The sequence below is a fragment of the Muntiacus reevesi genome, chromosome 17 (assembly GCF_963930625.1).
Source record: "Muntiacus reevesi chromosome 17, mMunRee1.1, whole genome shotgun sequence".
Lineage (NCBI taxonomy): Eukaryota > Metazoa > Chordata > Mammalia > Artiodactyla > Cervidae > Muntiacus > Muntiacus reevesi.
The window spans coordinates 34,110,859-34,130,039 of record NC_089265.1 but is presented as its reverse complement, the minus strand read 5'-3'; the positions used below and the strand labels follow the sequence as shown (position 1 = coordinate 34,130,039).

Sequence of the window (19,181 nt, the reverse complement as noted above, 5' to 3'; positions counted from 1 at the left end):
CACTGGAGAAAATAAAAGCCTAAAGTAATTTCAAAGACCTTCAAGATGCAGTTATACTAATTCCTCAGGTTCCTTCTTCCAACTGTCATGAATCTGACTTCAATTTTCTTTATAGTAAAGGAAGTCTCTCGCATAACCTAATAATATCGCTTTATAATTTAAACCCACTTCCTCCTAGTCTAACCTCAGAATCAGTGTAAACAGGTTTCATGCACTTAACTCCTGTTTTAATCTTAGAATCAGAGTAGCAGATTTAGCTTCGCCCGTCTTGAGAGGTCTGAGTAAACATTAATCCATAGTGATTATGCTAAAATAATTATGTTTGTAAATAATATGACTTGTCTCTTCTCACTGAAAAACAGTGAAAAATCTATTCAAGTTTATATAGAGATAATATGTCAAAAAAAAAAAAAAACACTTCTTTCAGCGTGTTGCTCTCTGGTCTAAAATACTATGCAGAAGTCTTTATCATATTATCACAGATGAACACAACACTTAAATATCCCCTTCATGGCTGTTAAGGCACAGTAGAGTCAATTCATGCCCAGGGAGCTTTAATCACAGATCATCGTCATGATAAACGGTGAAGTCAGTGTAGGCTATCATGTCAACGGCTACTCGGGGAGTTCTTAATGGGAGTGCTGCCAGCATGAAGTTCATAACTACTTTCAAGGAGCACTTCTAATCTAATGGCTAAATGAGTATCATTAGAGTATCTTTACATGCAGCTTTTCTAGAGAAATCCTGTATTTAAAGGAGACAAGTTACTGTAGTTAATGCATACAACTGAGACTGCTTGAATAATGCAGATATTGTCAATGGTTTAAAGTTACAAGAGTATAAAGTTAATTAATGGCTTATAACAAGTTGAGCTATCAAATTGTATTTTTGTGACCCATCATATCATTCATAATCACACATAATGTGTTAAAGTGGGGCCATGAAGAAAATATCACACATAGGAAAACACTAAGAATAACAATAACAACACTCATGATAACAATAAAGAGCAGGCTGGCAGTGTTAAAAATTCTGGCTAGTGAAAGCTAACACTTAACTACGTGATTTTATGTTGCCCCAAATGGTATTCATCATATGCCTTGTTTTCTTTTTAAAACTCAATTTTCAATCTCAAGCCTCAAACCAGAAACTACAGAAACTATTTTCAAGAATACTGCACAATGTAAAGAGAGCCTTTATGACTAAGAGGAAGAATTGGAAAGAAATAAGAAGCAGACTATTTAGAAAATAATTCAGAATCCAATGTGTTTCCTAAAACTGAAATGTTCTCCTAAATGCTTGAAAGAGAATAAGTGAAAATATAATTTAACTGATGAGCAAGCAAACAAAATCTCCTTTGTGTTCTATCAACAAAGATGTTGGAATATGTAAATTGAGTAAAAGGTTACCAGCTCTCGAGACTGAATGTATATGGGGCTACAGATATGTTTTGTTTAGGAAGCACAATAAGATAATCAAAAATTGAATGTTTAAAGACTAGAAAATCCATGCAAATGTCCAGATTGCCACAGGCCCCACTGCTCCACATTCTTTTACATGGAGCTTCTTCACGTGGTTGATAACTCTCTAGCCACTTGAGGTTAGGGCTCTTCTTAGAGTTTTCTAACCAAATATGGCAGGAGTTGGTAGGGACTGAGAGAAATCCAGTCCATCAACCTCATTTCAGGCCGATAATAAAGGGCGATAACAAGGATATGATTTAACAATCCCATTAAATAAACCAGTAGAAACTATGGTAGAACTTGAACAGTTTCAGTTTTGTCATTTGGCACAAGAGTTTAGTTGGACATTTTACGCTCATGCTTATGCTAAGTTAAACTTGATCTAAAAGATAAACAATCATTCAATTATAAATAATCCATGAATTCGTTCCACTATGGGTCCCTGTTTCTGAGGAATATGATAAATACTCAGTTTCACAATCTTCTGCTTGATAAATGACACAATATCTAAATACCCACACATAAACAATTTTTTATTCATTTTCATCAAGGATTAACACAAAACCTTTAAGGATTCTGAAAATATAAGATACTGTTAAGTTCATCACTGCTTCAGAAACACCCAACAGTCTGGGAACATAATACTATCTTAATATTAGCTCAAATATTATTTTATATCAAATGAGTAAAATCATGTGTATGTACTTAATAATTATAGTTTTGAGGCCATGTAAACTGACCAAGAGCACTGGGAAATCTGCTTGTTCTCTGTAATTTCTTTTTCAGTGAGCTTTCTCACCATAATTTAGTGTATCTGGCACTCATATGGTATACAGGGAAGCTTACACATTTAGTATATTAACTTGAAATCAGCAAAGATAAACCAACCTCATTAAATAACACCAAACAAATGTAAAAAATTAGATACCTTTAAAAGTACAACTATTCCATTAATTATACAGATACTTTGGCTGTATAATTATACAGATAAGTTAGCTATTTCTTGTAAACTTTTGTATCAGATGCTGAGTCATATTTAAAGGAAAAAGAACTGATGGATATGATCAGAAAGAAGAGGGGGACAATTCTTGAAAATACTGTCAAGTATAAACACACTGAATTACCTCATATTCCTGGGAAAACTTCAAGTTGTCATTTGCTTTCAACCTTTCAATGTGATCTGCAAGCTCCAAGATAGGTATTGGAGGATGGCTAGCCATACCTATTAAAAGGAAAGAATACAGACATTTGAAAACAAATGAAAGTGATGCTAACTATTCCAAAATACAGAGAATACTATAGTTAGAAATGGCCTGAAAATACGTGAGTAGTAAAGATGTTTAATGTGAAAAAGCAGGCAGATAGTTTGGTTACTCAAAGCAGGACATGCTCTGGAAGGATGAATTTTGTAGCCAAATGAAAAGTCACCAAGCATAATCTCCAAACTAACACTCCTAATGTGAAAGAAAGTGTTATTGTGCTATGAATCAATGCAGTTAGCTAGCGGAGAAAACTGACAGTCAGGCTTGATGTCAACTTCTGCTTTGAGTAATGACTGTTATGTCATTTCAAACTCCTTCTCCTGCACTGTGTGAAATGGAAATTGTGTGGAATTAAATGGTGTAAAGTGAACTAAGAAAATAGACACTGAGAAAGGCCTAAAAAGGGAAAGAGTTGTAGCTGATAGGAAACATAAAGTGACTTATGCAGAATCAAGGAAAACTAACTTGAAGAATGAAGGTTACCGGGGTAACCGGAATCATCTGAACCTGCAAAGGAAATGATGGTGTAAATAAAATAAAACAGAACAAATTTGTTAAAAAAAAAAAAAAAATGGATAGTCTGATATACTTTTAAAAAACACTAATAAAAATGCTGCAGGTTTTAACAGGATTCGTATACATTGTGACTAGACTGAGATCCCTTTAACATTTCACAAACCTGGAGGTGACTGACATTCACATGCAAACATGGACACAAAGAATGACATGCACCACAGACTGTAGACAATAATCACTGATGACAAAATCAGACACAAAACTGAGTTTCAAAAATGTTTCCACTAGTAGCAGATTGTAGAGGTTGGGGTTGCAGCCTTCTCCTGGACATTTATCAATGGCCACACTGACAGCCTGGTGGTATTTTGCCCCAAGTCCCCATTATTCAACCCCTAGCAAACCTACAATCTACTTCAGGTGTAAACATCTTTGTCCACTAATGGGAACTGAATGCAGGAAAGGGAGCAAATGGTGAAAGGATGAAGAGGAAAAAGAAGGTGGTAAAAGAAAGCAGTGACATGGGGGTGATACATCTTAGTTCAGTCTGCCAGTTGAAGGTGTTCATTGACTGTTAAAAATAAAGCACCACTAACTATGGTGATTCCAGTGTCTTTATAATGATTTTTCATTTTTCATATGATTTATATTTTACTTCTGATTAATTTTCAAGAGCACCATAAGAGACCATTGCTGACTCATGTCTTATAGGTGCAAATTCCAGCTGACTAGAAAAACTTGAAACAGCATGCACCCAGGGAGGCCTCTAAAGTGAAAAAAAGAAAAGGGAGGGACTCAAGCTGTAAGTCCTGTCCCTGTGGACATTCTACTGTCCCTGGGACTCTCTGGAAGGTGTCAGGCTGCGGTATGGTGACCATTAAGTCAGCACAACATGTAATTACTTTGTAATTACTTTATGGGTATTTTAAATATTGTACTGATATTGAAAGCCAATGGGTTCCTTTGTCTCTAATGCCAAATTATCAGTGGTTTGGTAAGTTGAGTAAAAAACTATCTTGCTTCTCCCAGACAGACAATCATTTTAGCACTGTGCTGTGATAGGCAGTACTTTAGTATCCATGACTATCAAAGTCTGCTTTCAGCCAGCTAAAAGCTTAATGGAAGATCCAATAAAAATGAGTCAGCTTGGAAGAAGAAACTCTTTGTTGCTGATGTGATTATGCATTTGGACCTAAATGTTGGAACCCATTTCTAGAACGTTTCCCTATAGACAGTAGCACTGAACTCCTCGACATTTTGTGGGAGGAACAGCTGAGTGACAGTGATCGAATAATTATAGTGATCTTATCCAGATGAGGCACCCCCAGTGACAAGAATGGAAATGCAAAGGCACAAGAGACGGATGGTAGGCTTGTTTCGAGATGAAATGATGTGGACATCCATTACAGTGCTTTAACAGAGAAAACAATAGAGACAAAGATGTTTAGACCTTTTCGAGCGAATCGTGGGAGAGAGTTATTATCATATATGGACTGAGTGGTGGTTTGGCTAGAGAGGGAGGACACAGAGCCAATCAGGGAGGCGTAGGGGACTGAATTACTGCTCAAAGCTGCAAAAAGTAAAGCCAGTTGGAGATGGGAGAAGCATTAGTATAACAGCAGTAGAAGACCATCATAATCAACCAATATTTACTTCTGGCATGCACTGGCACGTGGTCTGGATGTATTACTTTGGAAGCTAATGACAGAGAAATCCAAGCAAATCTGTACTGATCCATTACATTCTAATTTAGCATATGTATATATCACAGGCAAAGATACCATGGCATTCAAGAATCATTATTTATGATCTGGCAATATTGCACCAAAGCACTAGGACAAGCAAAAATCTCAATATGGATGTTCCACAGAAAGCAGGGGTGTGCTTGTGGGAATCCAATGGTGCAGGAGAAGAAAACCTAGGCAGGTATACTGTATAGGAGTTCTACTTCTGCCTGCCACCTACTAATAGAGACAAACTTCTTGTTATCAATCACCTAAATTTCTTTTTGTGTAAAAATAAACGTGGGAAGCTAGATTAATTCTGGAGTCACTTCTTTATAACTCATTTCAAAATATTCAGGATTTCTGAGCAGGGAAGGGTCTCATGGATGTAGTTCATATGTGAAGGTTTTAAATTTAACTGTATCTTTTCTTTGAGGGGTGAGGAACATCTGTAGTCTACAAAATAGAAAATTATGCAGTTGAATTGTCAATTTTTTAAATTAAGTTTAACACATTTTTTTATCTAGTCAAATTACCTTATAAGAATATATGATGTACATATATGCATATCATGTATGTATTAAAAATAAGTAAATGTCAACATAAAAACTATGCTAAAGGATAGATCTGGGATGAAACTCCTCTAACATGAAACTCATTTATTTTCATTATTAACTTTTAAATTAAAGTGTAGTTGATTTACAGTGTTCTGTTAGTTTCTGGTATACAACAAAATTATTCAGTTATACATGTATATAAACTTTTTTACATTCTTTTCCATTATTGTTTATTATAATATATTGAATATAGTTCCCTGTGCTATAGAGTAGAAACTTGCATGTTGGGCTTCCCTCGTGGCTCAGTCAGTAAAATAATCTGTCTGCAATGCTGGAGGTCCAGGTTCAATCCCTGGGTTGGAAAGACCACCTGGAGAAGGGAATGGCCACCCACTCCAGTGTTCTTGCCTGGAGAATTCCATGCACAGAGGAGCTTGATGGGGTGACGAAGAGTGGAACACGACAGCGAGTTTGTATTTGCTAATCCCAAACTCCTTATTTACTCCTCCCCCCATCCTCTCCTCTTTGGTAACCATAAGTTTGCTTTTTATATCCATGAATCTGTTTCTGTTTTGTAAATAAGTCTATTTGTATACTTTAGATTTGACACATAAGTGATATGATATTTGTCTTTGTCTGACATCACTTAGTACAATATGATAATCTCTAGGTGCATACATGTTGCTGCAAATAGTATTTCATTCTTTTCTATGGCTGAGTAAGATATTCCAGTGTGTATATGTGTGTGTATGTATACACACACACACATCTTCTTTATCCATTAATCTGTTGATGGGCATTTTAGATTGCTTCTGTGTCTTGGCTATTGTAAATAGTGCTGTTATAAACATTTGGGGTGCACGTGTCTTTTTGAATTAGTTTTCTCTGGATGTATCTTTAGGTTTTTCTTAAGGAGCCTCCATACCGTTTGCCATAGTGCACTGATTTACTTTCCCACCAAGAGTAGGAGGGTTCCCGTTTATCCACACCCTCTCCAGCATTTATTATATAATATGAACCTCTTTAGCTCATATCAGAAAATAATCACCAAGGATCTGTGGCAAAATGCTATTATAGAATTCTCCCAAAACTTCTCCATTGTCCAATGTGGAAATAAAGTTTACAGGATATAATCAAGTATGTTAGAATCTGAATGAAATAGGAGACACTAAGAAAATTATGAATTTGACCTCACCAAAGTATTTTTTCACTCTTTTGTTTGGCAACCTGGTCACTGCTCACAGTCTGGGAACCAATGTTTTTATTAGAACAGTGTTTTCACATTAGCATAATTTCGAGGTGCTTTAAAATCCCTTCTTTCCATGATGCACACCTGACCAATTAACTCAGAATATCTGGGTATGGGAGCCAGACATTGACATTTTAAAAATTCCCCAGTAATACCTTTTAGTCCTTTGGGGATTTTTTGGGTGGGGGGGGGAGCCTGTAACGTTTTTCATTCAAAAATCATATTAGAGTACAAAAGAATGAGACCAGCTTCCTCCTGGTGATACCCTTGAATCTGCTCCAAGTCTCGATTAGCAAGCTTTAGTGCCTTAGCTATTATTAGCAGCAATGAGCTTGAAGTGCAGCTCACAGCTGATGAGGACATGCTAGGGTCTCAACCTCACCAGTTCAAAGCTACAAATGCACAGCATAAGTGCATTTTAAAGGAAGGCACCCATTGCATCGGAGCAGAGTTTTCATTACAGAGTTATGATATCAACAATACACACTGCTAACATGAAAAATGACAGATGTAGTCAATGAAATCTGCCTTTGGTTGGAGGGAAAAAAAGGATGGCTACATTTTTTTTTTGATAGTAACTCTGTAATGGCTTCCTTATAAGAAACTTTAAAAATCATGGTGCCTTAGACATTATTTAGCCTAGCATTTTCCTTTTATATAAAAGTTCTAAAGACTAGGAAAGTTAAGTGATCTGTATATTTTACCCCATTTAGTAAGTAATAAAATCATATGTGATTTTGGCATCCTTCTACTGTTTTATTTCTGGAATTGAAGTTATGATCTTCTAAAGCAGGGGGCAAAGTTTCCAGTGCTAAAGGGCCCAAGTCAGTGAGGAAAAGAAGTAAAAATATAAACAGATATTGAATAGTAAACACTCACAAGAAATGTCCTCCTCACCATTTTTGTGCAACCAGGAATCTCCTAGGACTGTTTTTCATTTCTCTACTTTCAATATGGAGTCTCAGGAAAGAGAAATATTTCTCTATTAAAAAAAAAATACACTTGTGATGAATGGCAGCTGATGTTCTCTTTCAATGTCAGGATTACCCTCAGGGCTGCTATAGACTGTGGAGAGCTTCAAGAAGGTTGGAAAGCTCTAGCAGATATCCTCCAAGTGGTACTAGAGAACCAAGAGGGTGAGGCTTCTCAGGCTTTCAGGAGCAGCTGAAAATCCTGACAATTATGCTACTTTCCTCCATTTTCACTATTGATTAAAAATCTTGTTGAAATCCAGTGGGGGTCAAAGAAAAGAACTTTGGAGGCCACATTTGGCTAACAGTGACCTCTGTTTTAGAAGAGCGGAATGTTCGTTTGGTGTGTGAATTAAAATCTAAGAACGCTCAAAATGAGAGACAGCATATTTGTGTCCACAATGCACTAGGAGAGACACTGAATAGTCTGTGTGGGACTGGCCAATGTGCGCTTCTCCCATGGTTCACCCTCTATCCCCGCTCCTCTCCAATTAAGTCCACTAGGAGGGCAAACGACGCTCAGAGGAGTAAAAGGATCAAGGCCATCACTACCAGTAAACTATGGCTATGTGGGGGTTTGGATCCCACACCTTACCAGTTCTCATTTAGGGAACTTCCCATTATGCCATGCTATCTCTTAAATCATTGAACACCCCTGGGAGAGTGGTGTCACACACATAAATATGGACTTGTGAACTTGGACTGTTCATGCAGTAACATGGCATCATAAACTATCCTCAGTTTGAGAAACTGTGTCAGTAATACATTAGCTTCATTTAGAAGGTATGCTTGTGTTGGTGGTGGGGAACAAGTAAAAGACACTCATACACACACCTGTATTTTTTGTTATGTCTTACCAAGACATTGTGAGCTTCCATGAAAATATTTTAAATGTATACATTTAGTTCATGTTAAAAACTGTAGTGCTATTCGGCAGACATGTTTTCAAAACTCCCCTGAAATATCATGGTTTTGCTTTCCAAATGTTCTATTTTATGAGGTCAGTACTCTAACCAATATTAAGTTTCAAATGAATTTTTTATATATAGAGAAATGTTTATCAAATGCATGCCTTATTTTTTAAACACTGCATTAAATGTCAGTAGATACTTTAAAACTATAACAACTTTGTTAACTGGAGGTTTTGAGGTCACTAATAATGCTGGGACATCTTTTAGATGATTCTGCTGTTAATATTCATGTGTGGTAATGCAGTAACACTGTCTTCATGATTTTCCTTTCTAACATACTGTGATAAAGACTGAAGAACAGGTTATGGCCATGGGACAGAGACATGTTATTTTGTTCATCAAAACAGAATTATACCTACCTGACTGAATAAATCATAGCAACTTAGTTTACAAAATATTTGTCAGCTTTTCACATCATTTATGTACTGCTTAGCATAAGTTCAATACCTATAAATACTCCATGTTTACAATTTGCCTCACAAATGAATGGTGAATTAAAGACAAAAGAGAACATTGATTTGTAAGGTATAATTGCTTCTTAGTACGACAATGACATTTTGACTTAATCCATGACTAGGATCATAATTAAGGGAAAAGTACTCCAAGAGTGCTTTTTCAGGTAAGCACTAAATGACATAATTAAAATTCATTTTTAAGTAGGATTTCTCAAAATGCAGGATTTGAACAAACCCATGTTCCTTTATATCAGAAATTGAGCATTTAGATGCAAAGAATCAATGTTTCTGAAATGCAAAAAGAGTACATCTAGCATTATTCATTTAGGTATCTGTCTAAGTTTCCTACAGTACAAAATAAAATATAAGGAGATACATATAAAAATGGATTTTGTTAGCACTGATCCAGTTAATACTACTAGTGCATCAGAAGAGATGCCTCAAGAGCTTTCAAAATCACTCAGTTGCTATGCAGACATTTCTGTTGCTGATACTGCTATTTCTGATACGTTAACATTTTATGAGTTTGTTTTTGTTTTTCACAGTCCATCAATCACCTACCGTCCATGTATGCTTTAGGGCAAAACATTAAGGTCATTCATGGAATGAAAACGAGGTTTTTACATTGTCCCATCTGATCATCAATTTTTAAATCTCTTTTCCTAAAAGGAGCCAGTAAAAGTCTAGAGTTTTGTTTTTGTGTGGAAAAAAATAAAAGTTTGGAGTAGCGGGGGGAGGTGGGGGAGGATTCTAAGTAAGGGGTAGAGATACTGGAAGAAAGAATTTTTTAGGAAAAAAAAAAATTCTAAGCAATTCAGACCATAGTGGGTTGGTCTGAGGGAGAAGTCTGCAGGCACAAAGAAAGGTGCTGACTAGCATGCCACGCGATGGTATTAGTTACATGTTCCTTTACATTTTTTTTTTAATACTAGAAAGAAAGCTTATTTCCTTAAGATGCTGGACTTCTAAATTTGCTTTGCTGGAAAAAATAGAAATAGGACCACATACCAGTAATATTTTGGTTTTCTTATAAATCACCATCTTTTGACAATATTATATTTATTTTAGTCATTGTGTCCAATTCAAGAGGCCACATCCCAGATGGGTACTCAGTAGGTAAGGCTTTTTACAGTATTTCAAAAATATCCATCATTGACAATCTCTATCAAAATGGTAAAGTAAAATGTGCCTGCCCTAGGACTCAGCCATCACAATTCCAGGTGCCTATCATTCAGAAATAACAGCAATGTGAGAAGGTCTGGGCTCAGTACTGCTCAGTACAGTATGTTTTGTAAGAGTAAAATGCAGGAAATAAGTTAACCTCCATTAATAAGGACTGAGATGATATATTTTGTGACATCTGTTGAACAGAATATCATCAATACTATCAGCTGTTAAAGGAGATAAAACTTCATTTATTAGCTTGGAAAATGTAGTTTAAAATATTAAAATCAGAAATTTCATGTAAATACATCTGTATCTATATACCTGCTATATATATTATCATTTAAAGAACTGTATACACAAAAAAATTCTGGAAATATATGCATGAAACTCTTTATGGTAGATATTTCTGGAGAGTAAAATTGGAGTATAGGAAATCATTTACATTTTATTTTAAATATGTTAAAAGAAGAAAAAGCGAGATAAAGAGTAATTTTTCTTTTCTAAAACTATATTTTTTGCCATTTACAACTTATAAAAATCACACAAAAAATTTAAATAATACACTGCACAACCATATAGCCATAACTTAAGTATAACTATTGTTAAGCTTACTTCCTATTAAAAAAAAAATTTCCTCAGTAAACATGTACTACTTTTATAATTAAGAAATATTGTTGGGCCGATTATAAAGTAACTTGGAAATTTTTTTCATAAGAAAAGCTTTCTTCCCACCAAAAAAGTAGTTCACTTTTGTTTAACATGTAACTCATCTATCAGTCATCCTAACACATATCCAGTTACCACTGTACAGAGATGTGTAAGGCTTAAATAGGGGTTTCATGAAAAGCATCTTTTATAAGTGAGTATTTTCTTCCCTTCCTTCACAGATCTTAAAGATTTAGAAAAACTGATGACTAGTTACTAATTCTAGAACATTCTTCTACTACATCTCTTCCCTCACTTACTCATTGTGTCCATTTTATTCCATTATCCACTTGAGGTTGTAAGTCTCACCTTAGCTCAATGATCCCTTCAATTGACATATTCCACACCAGTTCTGACTGTCCCCGAAGACCCTTCAATTGACATATATCCACACCAGTTCTGACTGTCCCCGCAGACCATTAAGTGATGTCACCGTTGTAAACCATACTCTCTTAAGAGATTAGGTAGTTCAGGTTCTCACAGTTACAACCTGGCTGCATACTGCCATCTGAAATCCTTAACAGACAGATAAATATATTCGTGGAAAATACCTACAAGCAGAGGTACCTGCTCTTAATTTGGAGAGTGCGAGCATTTCTAATTCTGTCTAGATGCTTGAATACAGTGTTTAACAAACAGAAGGAGCTGATTATCACCCCAAATTTGGCAAGTATGTGTAAAGCAAAGTTCCTCTCCACATCCCACAACTTCACAGAGACGGTGTCATGAAAAGAACAGATTTCTCTGTGTTCACTTTGTGCTTCAGCTGAGTGCCCAGAGACAAAATTCTGACCTTTTTCTTTCCCAGACCCAGAGACATATGTGTTTGTGGTACTACAATTAGGGAAATAATTCTTTGAAGTACTTAATGCCAAATATTGTATCTATATGAAATTTAGTATGTATGTTTCAGTATCTTTTGAATATGAAGCAGAATTTGGGAAAAAGATCTGGCTCTTTAAATCCAGACGCTCCAATAAAAATAAGTAACTCAAAATGTAAATAGATTTTTCATTCACAAGAAGATTTTTTTTTAAAGGGAAGTAGAATTAAGAATCAGTGAACTAAGCAATAAGCTTCCTTTACCTTCTGAAAGACCTACTGAATTTCAAATGATAATGTTAGTTTGACATTTTATCATCCACCACAGACTTATCAGAAGTAGAAATCAATTTGCTTTCAAGATCAAATTCTGTGCTAGGGGCTGGTTATATAAATCACAGGTTTCTGATTTCATTGAAAATCATGGATTGTTAAGTCTCTACTTATGCATACCATTAAGTAACATTGTCATATTATGTAATAGTTGTACATAACTATATACACAAAGGTATGATGTATATAAAAGCACATTTCAGAAACTGAAGGGTGAATGGTTTAAAATCCAAAAATATAAGTAAAAATTAAAATTGCTTCCTGTGCAATACCTAAGAAAAGTGTTTTAGAATAAAAGCATCATTTTATTTGATCATCCAGGAAAGCCCTTGATTATTTACAAACCAGGGAGGATTAGCACAATCAGGTTACTTGGTTAACAATCCCAACTTCTGCTCTTATCCTATCGGCAAGTAATTAAATTCATAGCCACTGGCTACAATCCACACTGGCTGAAGCAAACTGTAGCATTCTCTATGAATTGTACATTAACACGTGAGTCTATTTTCTTTGTAAACTGGTCAGATTTTCAGGACAGCAGGCCACATTCTAGAGCCTGGGAGGCACATAGACTATTTCAACACACCAAGACTTAACCAGATGGCTTAACTGAGCAGGCGGTTACAGCATAACGCTGCCCTGGTGAAAAGACGTGCTAGGGTCTTGGGACAATTTCTCTTTTATTCTATTCCTCTTAACCCACCTCTCTCCTTTTTACTGTTTGCCCACTTTATTCCACTATCCATTTGAGGTAAGTTTAATCTTAGTTAAATGGTATCTTCTGGTGGCTCAAATGGTACAGAATCTGCCTGCAGTGCAGGAGACCCAGGTTCGATCCCTGGGTCAGGAAGATCCCTTGGAGAAGGAATGGCTACCTACTCCAGCATTCCTGCCTGGAGAATCCCATGGACAGTTGAGCCTGGCGGGCTACAGTCCATGGGGCTGTAAAGAGCTGGACACGACTGAGTAACTAACACTGACCATAAAGCCTAAGTCCCCATTTTATTTTGTTAAAGCTGTTGATAAAATCAATGTCACTTCAATTGTACCCTTCATTCTTTCCAGTGACTTCTATGGAACTTAGCAGGTTCTCTCTATAAAGGGATCTAATATTCCCACATACATTGGGGAAATTAGATTCTTATTAGCATTCTTGAATATGGAGGTATCTTGGTTGAAGGCATTGGTATTTCCCTTGTAGCTGCCAGCACTCTGCTAGTAACCCTTTCTGCATGGTAGCCATTCACGTGTTGTTGGGGGTGATGAGGCATAGCACTCCCACTGGCTCTATTTTGCTGCTAACCTTGCCTTTATACTAAGCCTCTTAAATAAATGCCCATTAGGAGAAATTTAGTTATATGGAAAATTTCTTTTGATTGTCACACTGACGAAGGTATATCTTTGCTTTTTAAAGAATAAACCTCATTTGAGATAGAATTTTTTTTTTAAAAAGCCCACGTCTATGGTGATTGGTAGAGTCACATTTAAAATTCCAGACATTTCTTTTAACTGGATAGTTACTAGTTACTATGGCATTTCTACATGTAAAATAACACATATGCTAAATACAGTAAACCGTGCATTTTCAATTCCAAGCAATTCACTGAAAATGTGTAGTTTACTAAGTCTGTGGTATACCATAATGAATAGAATATCCATTTGACACAGAAAACTTTCAAACGATTTGGGACACAATATTACCATCAAATTGTCATCAAATGAACTTCTTAGATCAGCTCTTTAATTTTTTTCATTTTCATCAGGTACTGAGACAATGCCACTCAGTTGTATAGTTTAGCTGTCTCTACCATTCATCATTTTGGCATAAATAAGATTTGGGTGAAAAAAGGCAAAATGGAGTTAGCCTTGCATTAACAATGCTGAACAAAACACCCCTCAGCAGGAATAATATTTTTACTCTGTTGAAGCACTTAATGTTCTTTAAGAAACAAACATATATTTCCTATCCTCAATCACTCTGATCATCTGCTGAGCAAGAAACCTCAACTGGTTGGTGAAATTCAGTAAAGGTAACATACAAATTGTTTCCCTTGTTCTCTTCTCCTCCCCTTTCTTTCAGAATAACGCATACACAAATTAATAGGGAAATAGATTTAAAAAACGTATTCTTTCCCAATGAGATGAGTGAGGTAACATTCCATCCATCCACTCATTCACTTTATAAGGTAAGAAACTGGATTCTTTCCAGATAGCTGTCACTGAAAACAATCAAGTGTGCTAATAAGCTCATAAAAATGGCAAATATTTTTAAGACTTTAGGCTTTCAAAACTTTTAAGGAAAATTATTATTTTTTTCCTTTTTCCACCCCACCTCAGATTTTCACAAAGAATATAATTTCCTTTCAAGATATATGTTTTGCTGAGTCTCATTAATAGTAAAGAAAGAATATAAACAACTGGTTGAAATAAAGTGATACAGTCACCTCTCATAGCGATGTCATTGGGGCTATAAAACTTTCAGTAAACACTGTGTTCTGGACAAGATGAGTCATGCTTCTTACCTGGTGTTTGGAAATTAAGGCGCCTCAGTTCTACTGGGTCTGTTGGATGGTGTGAAGGGACCTCCTTACTGTTTGGTATGCTGCTCTTCCTAGAGTCAGATTCTGCCCTCTTCCTATAGGGAGAGAATAAAAATTTAAGAATAAAACAACCAAAAAACGGAAACCGATTTAAAAAGGCAAACAATTATGCATGTGTTGCCACCCTACCCTTCCCCCCACCCGCCCCCACCCACCCCATCTCCATTTGTAGTTTTAAAACTTTCTGACCTTTGTGACTTTGTTAAGCTACCTTTTTTCTCTCCTGGCCTACAGTATTTCCTCAGGTCTGAAAATTTTAAGTGGATGATCTCTAAGTCCTCCTTTAGCTCTAGAATTAAATAATTCAGACACTCTGCCTTTAGGCATACGGAGGTGCTGGTGAGATAGGTTTGGAAACTTGTTCAGCTTTTCTTCCTTGTCCACTAGTTCTCTTTGGGAGGAAAAGCATAGACTAACCCTAATAACCAATACTATGATTGTAGTTACCATGGAAATAAACTCAGAAACTACTTGGCCTCAAGCTAAACAGCTAAATCTGCCCCCCTCCTTTCTCCTGCAGGATTCATGACTGGTGACTACAAAGTGGACCTGCACTGGATTTTCCCATAACCAGATAAATACAGTAAGTGTATTTCTAAGAGTTCAAGTTAGCCTGATACCTAGAAGGAGAATCAGGACCACACCAAGCCAACATTCTTTTTCTCTTAAATTCCAAGGAAAAAGCCATGTTGCCTGTTTATGGTGTCAAGGTAAGTATCTTTGCTTAAGGTGTCATGATGTAATTTTCAAAAATGTCTCTGCAACAAATGTCAGGTTTTTTCATAAGATTGCTTTATCCATGTTTTTTCCAGACAAATAATCACAGAGTGGCACCTAAATATTTTCCTTAAGGTTGAATTAGATGAAAAACTCACTTAACTAAGGGAGAACTTTTCAAACAGTGGTTTCTTCCCAATACAGATTCCAGCAATCTCCAGGCTGGAGTCATAATCAGAGCAAAGACATTCTTATCTGGGAGGAGGGTGCAGAGCGGGTAGGAACTCTCTGTCCCTTTTGATATGACTGTGGTTCAGCTCATTAGTGCTGCTGTGGCAATGGGGTCTCATCCAGTGCCACCCAGGTCATTCCATGTTTAGCTAGAGGGCTCCTGTTAAATAGCCTTTCTTCCTATCTCTGCTCATCTGTATAGAATGAAACCAACCAGAGGATGAAGGGAAGATTGATGCGAAGGGAAAGTAGACTTGATTTGCTCAAGTGCAATGCCTTTGGCAAAACGTCCTCAGTGTGATGAATTTTGGGGGGTGAGTCCTGTTAGACATGTTCCCTCAGAATCTTGGATTAACCTGTCTCAGGATTTACTGTTTCTACCTAAAATTCTCAAGTATAGCCTTAGGACACAGCGTACTGCCAAACACACTACCAGTCAGAGGAAAGCAGTGAATTGGAGGCATGCCAGAGGAACTGGCAGCTCCAGTTATATGGAGTGGAAAATGAGAAGGAAAGAAAAAGAAGAGATGAAAGGCTGGTGAGAGACAGATGAAAAGGAAGAGAAAAAGGGGCTAACAAGACAATGTGAAAGAAGGACAGGACAACCACTTGCAGAGTAGAAAATGTCAGTGTGTTTATGCTGTGAGTATTAGCTCATGATACAGACACATGGTTAACAAAACACCACCAAGTTTGGACAGTCAATCAATCTCAAGTGTAACAAACATATGGTTGGTCTTTTCCAAGTAATCCCAGTGGCCCTTCTCAGGTTTTGGTCTTTTCACAGTCTGGCACTTTTTTTTTTTTTTTTTTTTTTAACTTATGTGCCAGATCCGATGCCTAAAACCTGGATTTGTATCTCTTTTCAGAATGGCTCTACAGTCTTTCTTGCAGGATTATAGAAGCCTCATGAAGAAATATCTGGGCAAGGAGACACTGACTGTTACAGGTATTGGGGACATCCTCCTTATCTTCTGTTGCACTGAGGCCAGATTGAGTGGCAGTGAGGCAGGGGGAGAAAAAAGAACACTCTGTAAAGACATTTGGTCAGTTTCTTTGGTACCAGGAAAGCGAAAATCCTATCTTGTTGCCCAGTGAGTCTTGAAAAACCCCGAGCATGAGACTAACATGACAAGTCACTCTTGTAATAAGTGGGAGGGGTGTTCTGACATTTAATAACTAACTTCTCCCTCAATCTGTCTAAATAAGATAATCTCTAAGAAACTAGTTTCCAAAACTCCGAGCCAGCTAGGAAAATCAGCTGTTTAAATTTCATTATGCTTCATTTAGTTTTGATGATCACAACACAAGTAATTCTGACTGCCCACACTTTACCGCATTGTTTCTAAACAGAAATCTGTTAAAATGTGAATTTTCTAACAAAGAATTTCTAAGCAAGATTTGCAGGATGAAGAGTTTGATCATCATCAGAAACAACGATCATTTTAAAAAATGAAATTTACTGTTACAAAGTATTAAATGGCATATAATGGTCTAAATCAAGCCCAGTATGAACATCAGGAGTGACATTTCTTTTTCCAGTAAGTTTCTGGAGATCTCATTATTTGCAACTAGAAAAAAATAACAAATAGTGACTAGAAACAGATTCTGAATATTGCCTTGCTATTTTTTCTATCAGAATTATAAATTCCTAGGGTAAGTTTATTTCTCACAGCGAGAAGTGTCTACCATGGGCAGGCGTTATCTGCGTGAAAAGAAAATAGAAAAGCACATGACATTTCAGATATGGCAGAAAATGCTAATTGTATAAAAATATGTGTTTATTTGGGCTGTGAGTAATGTACAACAAAAACGCTGCTCTATGGTCTCAGTGGGGTTTTATTTTCATCTAGTCTCACCTGGCTTTGATCTACCTGTAAAGTGGGGAACAAAAAAGGACATGGGGTGGAAGATCACATCTATTGTATTTATTTGGAACAAAAATATTCAGACATATGCATACAGGCTTTTGAAAGAAATGTATTTATTTACTATTAATAGAGATTTCAAAGAAATCAGTTCACAACGATTCTGACATCAAGAACTTCTAAGCCCAACTTTGCCACTATTAGTCTGTATCTCCTTGGGTAAGTCAACTACAAACCTAACTTACTTAATTTCTTCACTTATAAACAGGGGAGGAGGGTTAGATGATGTTAAGTTTTGGTCCAGCTCTCTTGATAGAACAAGAAGGTAGTGATGAAATTGTGAAATGTGGCCAGTTTTACAGTGAGAGGTGGATCTCTGAGCATATTAAGTGGATTCAAAGTGTTTTGAGTTTTGCCTTGAAAGAACTATTTTGCGCGTGTTTTTCTGTTGGGTTAATGACAAGCACAGGTTCTCTGAGGTACTGTCTGCTGTCAGTGAAAGGGTAATACAGCTTGTTGACCAGTGTTACATGGTTTTAAGGAAAATAATGTAGCGGTAATTCTCTGGTATGCATCAGAGTCACCCAAGAGGGCTTGTTAAACTACAGGGTTCTGGACCAACTCCCCAGAGTTTCTCATTCGTAGGTCTGAGGTCAGTGGGATCAAGAAATTTGTGTTTCTATCAGGTTCCTAGGTGATGCTGGTGTTCTTGCTACTTGTCTCCATAGAGAACCAGTGAATACAACACTGGAAGGGAGGCAGGTTAGATGGGCATTGAGATCCTTTGCTTAATTTTAACCAGGAATTCATAAATGTGTGTGTGTGTTATAAAGCTGAAAGGTTAGCTTGGATTGATCAGTAAATAAGCAAGCAATATAGGAATGATTATTATTGCTATTATTCTTCAAGGCTAGAGGACAGGGAAAATAATTTGGAATTAAATACAAATTCTTACTAAAGTATTGCCATCGATATTAGCAGGGTATAAAAATGTTAGTATTCCTGTACAAAGGGTCTTGAGATCATACTTTCAGTAAAAACAAACAAAACAAAATGAAAATGACTCACGTTAACACATACAAATGCTCATTTAACCTTGACTACAAACAAAACTCAGAGACAGGTTTTACTACCTTTTAAATTTACCTTTAAATAATCCATTTTATCGTCATATATAAACGACTACTTCCTGAATCATTTTAACATCAAAATTACTTTTTATACCTAGGCTTTGTCCATGTTCCCTTTGCCAGTTTCATCTTTTATATCCAGGTTCCACCCTTACCCCCTCAATACCTCCAAAGTGTACCTGTCTTTTTTGTTTTTTGTACTGAGCATTAAAGGGGTTTGTTCTCTATTCCTCACCTGTCAGGCTTACTGCTCCATTTTAATGCAGCAAAAAAGAAAAAGAGAGGCTAGATGTTAGTTGGCCAATGGTAACAAGAGTAACCATGACAACCAAGAATTAACAGCTCATCATTAGGGACATACACTGACACACATTAGAAAATGATAGCATATCAAAATATTCCAAGGCCTCTAAATCATGAAGCAAATGGAGGACATGAGAGTA

General features: G+C 36.4%; 1 protein-coding gene across 7 annotated transcripts in view; it reads right to left on the bottom strand.

Moving 5' to 3' along the window:
• The window catches only part of PTPRD (protein tyrosine phosphatase receptor type D), a 541,703-nt gene that overhangs the window by 117,416 nt on the left and 405,106 nt on the right, over window positions 1-19,181 (bottom strand). For all 7 annotated transcript variants that reach the window (XM_065907691.1, XM_065907693.1, XM_065907692.1 and 4 more), the window contains 2 exons: window positions 14,715-14,827; window positions 2,588-2,685 (listed from right to left, as the gene is read on the bottom strand). In XM_065907691.1, the coding sequence (XP_065763763.1) occupies window positions 2,588-2,685; window positions 14,715-14,827 (211 nt within the window). The remainder of the gene's footprint in view (window positions 1-2,587; window positions 2,686-14,714; window positions 14,828-19,181) is intronic.